This window comes from Gopherus flavomarginatus, chromosome 1, assembly GCF_025201925.1.
Source record: "Gopherus flavomarginatus isolate rGopFla2 chromosome 1, rGopFla2.mat.asm, whole genome shotgun sequence".
Classification (NCBI taxonomy): domain Eukaryota; kingdom Metazoa; phylum Chordata; order Testudines; family Testudinidae; genus Gopherus; species Gopherus flavomarginatus.
This window is the reverse complement of record NC_066617.1, coordinates 332,413,073-332,421,325: the sequence shown is the minus strand read 5'-3', so window position 1 is coordinate 332,421,325 and position 8,253 is coordinate 332,413,073. Positions and strand designations below refer to the sequence as shown.

At 42.4% G+C, this 8,253-nt stretch overlaps 1 protein-coding gene across 4 annotated transcripts in view; it reads left to right on the top strand.

Annotated features, from left to right (window-relative positions):
- Nucleotides 1-503: 503 nt before the first annotated feature.
- Nucleotides 504-8,253, top strand: part of IFT88 (intraflagellar transport 88) — an 87,470-nt gene continuing 79,720 nt past the window's right edge. For all 4 annotated transcript variants that reach the window (XM_050937213.1, XM_050937216.1, XM_050937215.1 and 1 more), the window contains exons 1-5: nucleotides 504-733; nucleotides 1,568-1,663; nucleotides 3,320-3,382; nucleotides 5,227-5,283; nucleotides 7,768-7,821. In XM_050937213.1, the coding sequence (XP_050793170.1) occupies nucleotides 1,574-1,663; nucleotides 3,320-3,382; nucleotides 5,227-5,283; nucleotides 7,768-7,821 (264 nt within the window). In that variant the 5' untranslated portion in view covers nucleotides 504-733; nucleotides 1,568-1,573. The remainder of the gene's footprint in view (nucleotides 734-1,567; nucleotides 1,664-3,319; nucleotides 3,383-5,226; nucleotides 5,284-7,767; nucleotides 7,822-8,253) is intronic.

The window sequence follows — 8,253 nt, the reverse complement described above, 5'->3', positions numbered from 1 at the left end:
TCCCAGGATAGCATTAGCTGTCTTGGCCACAGCCTGGCACTGGGCGCTCATGTTCAGCTGATTATCCACCCCCCACCTGCAAATCTGTTTTTTTGTGAACTGTGGGTCATGGAGCGTCTCCTTTTTGTGCGTGTTTCTCCCTCCACCTTTCTCCGTGTTTTGGGGCGCGCGCTGGCTTTGCTGAAACTGACTGGGTTTCGCGTCTGAACCTGCCTACCCTAGCCGGGAAAAGGAAAAACTGCCTCAGAATCAAGTCTCCAGCAGGCAGGTATCTACAGCTTCCCTGACGTGGCACAGCTAGCGCACGGGGCACTGGGGTAGAGGAGGCCTCTAACACCACAGCCCCGTGTACAGCGCGGCGGAGCCGCACAAACCCCGCGAACCTCTCGCCTCCGCTTTTTGGCCCCGCCCTTCGCTCAGAGAGCAGAAACTGAGGGTCACGGCAGAAGGTGAGCCACGGCTTCCAGACTTGCTACTGAGCATGCGCCAATCGCTCGCGCACCTTCAGCAAGTGCAGAGCCTCGCAGGAGGCTGGTTCTGACGCCGCAAAGGCCTGGGCCCGCTCGAGTCGCTCTCGTCTCCTAGCAACCGGACGCACTGCTCCCTGCCGCTCCGCTTGCCGCGGTGTATTATGGGATGGGACGAGATCCTGTGAGAGACCACTGCGGTGCGGGCCTGTTACCGGTTCCCCTGTAGCGGGGCCGCAGAGCGGGCGGGCGGGCTCCCGGGCAAGGTAGAGGGCGGAGCGCTGAGGAGCGGGAAGATAACGGGGCTGGAGTCGATGCAGGAGGAGCTGCGGAGCGGGCTTTGGGCGGGAACCGTCCTGGGGAGCCGGGGGCGAACGGCGTGTGGCGCCCTTACAGTCTAACGGTTTCTTCCCCTCCCCTTCCAGTGCCGTGGTCGGGAGCCCTGGCTCATGTCTCCCGCTGGGTCTGTACACTACGTACCGCAGTGGGGACCCTCGCCCTCCGGCTGGGTAGGGGCGGGGTAGGGTGACCAGACAGCAAGAGTGAAAAATCGGGGTGGGGGGGGGGGGGTAATAGGAGCTCATAAAAATAAGCCCCAAATATCAGGACTGTCCCTATAAAATAGGGACATCTGGTCACCCTAGGGCAGGGGCACCCCACCTTTGAGGAATCCCACGAGCCCAGCATTGTGTAGCGCTGGTGAAGGGCGCGCAGAGACAGGCGTGTGCGAGCTTCAATTCTGTGTCTCTGCCTAGATACAAGAATTGCCAGACTAGCTAGAGCATCGAGCCAATTATTAGTCCGTTCTGCTTGCCCCAGGTACTTCAAAACTGCTCAGAAGCTCGTTGACTTCAGCGGGGCTTGCTACTTTTTCACACAAACTAAGTGTCAAGAGGACTTTGTTCCTTTAAGTCTGTGTTGAAGCTTTTTGTCAGGGTTGAATTAGAAACCCTCTGAAGTCAGGGTTTGATTTCAGTGAGGTTTGGATTAGGTCTAAACTTTTAGTTCTTGTGAATGAAGAAACAGTACTATTCATAATTTTACAGTTGTAAGGAGACTTATGATAATGCTGAGAAAATATTTGGCATAATGTTTCTCAGGAAAAAATGATGCAAAATGTCCACCTGGCACCTAAATCAGATGAAGATGATCTTTATTCTGGCTACAATGACTATAACCCCACCTTTGACACAGAGGTAAAACTACTTACCATTTCTCAGTTATATATGTGTATGATATAAAGTAATCTTCACTGGAGTTGGCATGCTGATGGTGCTTTAGATATGATCAGAAACAAACCAGCAAGCATTGCTGCTTTGGAGTTAGTTTTTCTCCACCCATCCATCCAGATGTATCAAAAGTCTCAGAGATCATTTGGAGTGGTTATAATTTCATTGCTGGTTTTCTATTCTGAGATAGCTTTGTTATGCACCTTCAACCAGTGTCTATTTGCTGTGAAGATTAGAATTTATGAAATATTAAATTGTAACTATTTAAAAGCAGAGATTTAGGAGGTTTGTGTTTTGACATCTGGGGTGAAATCCTAGCCCCATTGAATTCTATGGGAGTTTTGACATCACCTTCAATGGGACCACATTGTGATTTTCTTTGAGTCAAGTGTACATATTAAATGGAATAAAATCACTAATTTGTCAAAATAAAATTATATTTGTTAAATTACTGTTGCATAAAATCATTATAACCCAATTAAATAAGAATGCAGACTAAGCATTCAGTTGATAGCTTCTATTCAGTGTTGAACTACTTGAACTTACTAGGTCCAGTATTCTAGAACTCATTTCTTTTCCCCAAAGCTATCCCTCACCACATGTACCTATATATTTCTATGATTCTGTGATTTCATAAGTGATGTAAAACGGCTTTGGAGCGGAGCCTGAAGCTGGAGCAGCTCCAGAGCAGTAGAGCTGCAGGTTTTTTCCTGGAGCTGGAAAAAGACATAATAGATCATCTAGTTCATTGATCATTATAGTATATTTTCAACATACTATGTCCTCCTCCATAAGTTAGTAAGATTTATACTACATCTTGCATGTTTAAATATATAAATAGTGGAATACCTAATGTACATTCATGGAATAGCAATGAGATATGCACACTAAGATCAAGTATCAGAGGGGTAGCCGTGTTAGACTGGATCTGTAAAAGCAGCAAAGAATCCTGTGGCACCTTATAGACAGACGTTTTGGAGCATGAGCTTTTGTGGGTGAATACCCACTTCGTCAGATGCATGACGAACACTAGGATCTGTTAAGCATTCAAATTAGTGCCTGTATAGCCCTTTAGACAGAAATAAAAATTCTGTGCATGGTAACTACTAAGTATTATAAATCAAACTCAGTTTTCTCCCAATGTTTTACTATTCTTCAATGGTTACTCTGGTTTGACATTGCTCTGTGTAAACTAAAAGTTCTTTAAGTGGTATAATCATAGCTTATTGACACTGCAAACTGTAATTTGGCAATATCCAAGGGCATCCAAACACAGGGGCTAGTACCCCTAGAGTGGAAATACTGTGGGGGCTCCACCCTCACGTATACTTGTGCATGCCTGGTGGGGATGAAGGGATGCAGAGGTGAGGGTGGGAACAAGAGGGGCTGAAGGCACTGCAGCAGGGCCCAAAATCAGGCCTGGGAGCAGATAGGAACCCCCAAGCTCCCCTTTCCAGCCTGGAACCGCCCCCCTCCCCTCCACCTGCCAGCCAAGTTTCAGTACCTCCCCTCACTCCCTCTCCTATTCCTCATCTCCCAGGCAATAGTAAAGCACTGTAGGAGCAAATTACTTATTTTTATTTGTTGTCTTTGGATAGTTCTTACATTATTGTTTTGTTTCAGGATTTAGAAAATGACACAGCTTTTCAGCAGGCTGTGAGAAGTAGTCATGGTAGAAGACCCCCAGTAAGTAAATTTAAAAATAGATTGTAATATTTCTAAACATTCTCAGGAGATCTGGATTCTAATCTTGGCTCTGCCACCCATTGCCTTTGGGCAAGTCTCAGTCTCAGTGCATTTCTAAAATGATGATAGAATGTTTAGCCATGTATGTGAGATATACGGCCAGACTTATTAGAGCTACAGCATGAGATTTTAAACTTCCACCATACAGTAAGTATAGTTCTTATACATGATTGTTTCTTAAATATTTGGATGGTGAAAAGTCAACCTGTGGAACCCTTTTCCAGAGGATGTTGTGAAGGCCAAGACTAACAGAGTTCAAAAAAGAATTAGATAAATTCATGGAGGATAGGTCCATCAATAGCTATTAGCCAGGATGGGCAGGGATGGCATCCCTAGCCTCTGCTTTCCAGAAGCTGGGAATGGGCAACAGCGGATGGATCACTTGATGGTTACCTGTTCTGTTCATTCCCTCTGAGGAACCTGGCATTTGCCACTGTTGGAAAACAGGATACTAGGCTTTGGTCTGACCCAGTTTGGCTGTTCTTATGTTTATCTGTCAGGGGGTGAGCCTCTCCAACACACCACTATGTGCCTTCCCCCTTGGGTTCTGTCAATCAGTTATCAGATTTACATTGACTCAAGAGCATGCACCACTCTGTGGGGTCTGATTTATTAAGTTTCTACAAAATGTGACTTACCTGGTGGAACTAACAAAAGTCATCTTCCTCTGGCTCCTTATAAGACTCCTCGTCAGCTCTTTGTCCCATTTCAGGAGACCTCCTCCTGGAGCTGAGGTTATGCTTCAGACAGTCCCTCCTGGGGCAGCAGGATATACATTAATGAAACAGCCAGTCTGTCAGTCTCCTAGCAACAGCCTCAGCCCTCCTTCTTGGGTCTGGATTATAATTTAGGCAGCTGTAGGGCCTTAGCCAGCTTCTGCCTCAGCTGCCCCTTTTTCATCAGTTAATCCTGATGCTAGCAGGATCCAGCAGGCAGCCTTCTTTCTTCAGTATCTGTAGGCAGCTCCCTGAGATGACAGAGGAGACAGCATTTATGCTGGTTCCCTTCTCCCAGCTCATTCCCAATTGGTGGGGGAATGGTGGAGCCTTGCTCTGCCCTCTCTGCAAGGATCCTGCCCCAGACCCTTAAAGATACAATGACAGGATTTCCTTCCAGGCACTGTTCATTCCCAGGACCGCTTCCTCTACATATCCCATCTAGATCTTTATGTTGGATCCTTCAAACCCTTAAAAAGGACATGGCAGAGTGTCCTGACCACTAAGCACTGCTGCCTTATTCCTATATGATAAAATGAGCCAGATACTGATTAGAATAAAATAACAGATTCTAAAGCATCCCTGCATAATGCATCAATCCAGAAGGAAGTGGCCTTGACATATCTCAAAGGTGGGATGGAGAATGGAGTATAATATACCAAACTCTGGAATGTTGTTGCAATTTAATTTTATTCAGATAACTTTGGTTACTTTTATTTAGTTATGACTTCAAAACTCTTTTACATCCTTTTTCAAAAGAAATGGAAAATTGACATGTAGACCCTACTTTTGAAATGTATATTCTGTTGTAAGGACTGTGTGCTTCTAAATAAGAGCTGAACCCATTAAGACTCATGTGCAATTTAATCACCAGAAAGGTACATATTTTAAAGAGGGAGCTATGATTTATACAAATAAAACTGAACATAAAGACATCACTATAGAACTTTCTGTACATTTTTTAATGCATGATCATTTCTGTGAACTTGTTTTATTAACATATGTAAAAAGACCAAGTAATCATATTTGGATTAATTATGGTTGGATTGTTTGTTTTTTTTTACCAAGATAACAGCCAAAATTCCAGGCACATCAGCTTCACGGCCTTTAGCTACAGGGTTTGGGGTAAGTTTTAGTTCTATGTTTTAAACTTAATCAAAGAGAAGCTCTTCCTGGGGTCTTGAGTCTATACAACCCTCTAAAGCCTATGTTCAGTGTTGTCTCTTTTTGTCTCAATCCTTTCCTCCGGTGAGCCACACTCATTGCTTAACTTTGAATATCAGCAGCTGCGCACTTGGATAAGGCACAGTTACTGATTTTTCAAGATACTTGACAGTGCTTCCTAGGTACTGTATTAGAGGACAGAATTCAACATTAAAGGTTTGATTGAATTTGCTTTGAAATTGACGGGAAGACTTCCATTGACTGCGGTGGGAGTTGGACTGCACCCTTTGTGTTTATGTGGTGGTCAGTTTTGGAGTATGCTATAGAAATTGCATGATGCTAAGGTAAATATTAAATTTTAAAGAATTTTCAAGTTACATTTAATTTTATACAGATTTCTTTCGAGTTCTTAAACCCTAAATATAGACAAGATCATTTGAATAATTATTAGTTACTTTAATTATAGCTATATTTGATGCCTAATTTCTCTTCGGTCATCTTGTGGATCCCACTGCCATTGCAAGATTAAATTGGAAGGAACATTCTTGAGTGCTTTTTATCCAGTCCTATTTAAATAACTCAAGCAATGGAACTACCCTTATGAACTATTCCACAGTGCACTGGACTTCTGTTTGGAAATTTTTCCCAATAGTCATAATTTTCCTGTTGTCTAATTTGATGTCATCACTTCTAGTTACACTCTCTCGGGACACCTAAAAATTCCTCATCCTCCTCAGTGTTTAGACCCTTTAAGTATGTGCTTCTCTAGACAGGTATGTTGCTTTAGCTATCTCTTAGGCAAGCTCACTGGTTAGAATTTTCAAAAGCACCTAAGTCCCATTGAAAGTCACTGCACTGTAGACTTTCCTCTTCCCTTGCCCTTTGATCTGGACACACTCCTTTACCAGATTATTTTTCCCCCCAACACTCATAGTTGTGGATATTTGGTGTAGTAATTAGTGGTGTTTGGAGAAATTAGTTTGGTAAAGGGCTGTGTTCAGAGGGGCAGTTCCCATGGTAAGGGAAACCTGGCATTATTATTATTTGTATTATAGCAGGTAAGGGCTCCAGTCATGGACCAGGACCCCGTTGTGCTAGACAGTGTACAAACGTGGAACAAAAAGACGCTCCCTGCCTCAAAGAGTTTACAGATTGCATTTGTTAACAACAGAAAGAAGAATGATGCAGTAATCAAGATGTAATATAGTGAGAGTACAAGTTTTAACTGTGTGGCTAGACAGGAAAGGACGTATCTTAAATATCTTATTCAGAAAGAATCTCTAGTGAGACAGAGTTTAAACTGTGGTGCATGTTCTATGTTATACAGTAGTAATCACAATAGTAAGGTGAGGGCCTGTGGATGGAGAAGTAGATGGTCTTTACTGTTAGGAGACTTGACAGCAAGTAAATGAAAAGTTGTGTGTGTTATGCATGCAGCAGCCATAACTGTTTATAAATGAAGATGCTTAAGTGGCAGGGAAGGGGGTAGAAGTGTATCTGCTGATGGAGAACATATTAACAATTAGCTGTTGCAAACTAACCCTTTATATATCTTCTCTGTTGTAGAATAAAATCTGACAGAAAAGCATAGCTCACAGTGAAGAAGCTTTTATGGGCACGTGGCCCCATTTTATCAGGTTTAGGTTAGGGATGTAAAATGTTAATCGGTTAACTGGCCCCCGGCTGGATAGCTAGCTGACCCCAGCCCCATGGCTGGCTGACTGACCCTAGCCCCTGCCTCGACGGCCAGAACAACCCCGGCTGCTTTCCCTTTAATCGATTAACCCTTTAAACAATAGAATTTTAATAGTTTAGACGGTTAACTTTTTAAACAATATTTACATCTCTAGTTTAGGTATAAAGCATATAACTTACAGTTATAACATGATCAATAGCCAAAGTCCTCCTAAATCTAATTAAAAAATAAAAACTACCTATTGTACTGGGTCTATCAGGATGCAGCTCTCTACTAATGTTTGTGTTGACTGACAATTAAAAAAAAGTCAATCATGAAATGTACGACTGCCATGGACAAATTTCAACCAGAGCCCATTAAAAACTGATGAACAGAGACTAAACAAAAAATATACAGAAAATTCAAAGGGTGTAAAATCTGTGAAATTTTACAAGGCTTACCTCTTACTTCTAGAGTAAAACAGGAATTTATTCAAATATTAAATCCATTTTAGAACTTAGCCACAACTACGGAGTTGCTACCAGGTACCTTCATAATATTTATGCCCTACAATGGAAGCATATCCTGCCTCAGTGAAATCAGTGGGAGTTTTGCTATTGATTTCAAGGTTAGCAGGATCATATCCTAAAGTTGTACATTCATGTGACTGAAACGATTACATATTTAAGTATTTATAGTTTTGGTTCTAAACTTCTAAAGTAGAAAAAGATCTTAAGATTGTTAATTTTAATTTTTTTTTATTTTGGTAGTCAAAGACTGTATTATCGTCATCAATGGGAAGACCAATGACAGGAGCTATACAGGTAATATTTTGTTATTTACTTTTGAGTGTGGGCTCAGTATGCTGAAGTTATACTGTGAATGTTCTCTTTTTAATGTAAATGTTCCAGGAGGTGGATATGCTGTCTCTTTGCCAGCTATGAACTCTCCCAAGCTTGGGGATTTCTCAGCTACTGAATTACAGCTGGTTTCTAGACAGCTTGTGCCTCTTTATCTTGTCCAATTTGACTCATTCTGACCCACAATTTCTCAGGGCTCTCAATCCTTGCTGCCCAGGAAAAAAAGAACTCTGACACTCACATGGCAGCATGTGACAGCACATTACAGAGCTACTAGTCTAAAAGGCCAGCCCTTAAGAAGAATTTTTAAAAATCAGAGACAATTATATGGCATACGTTAAAATTATCAGCAACAAAAAAGATTAGGGTTATCTGTGTAAAAAGGCAAAGTTTGTT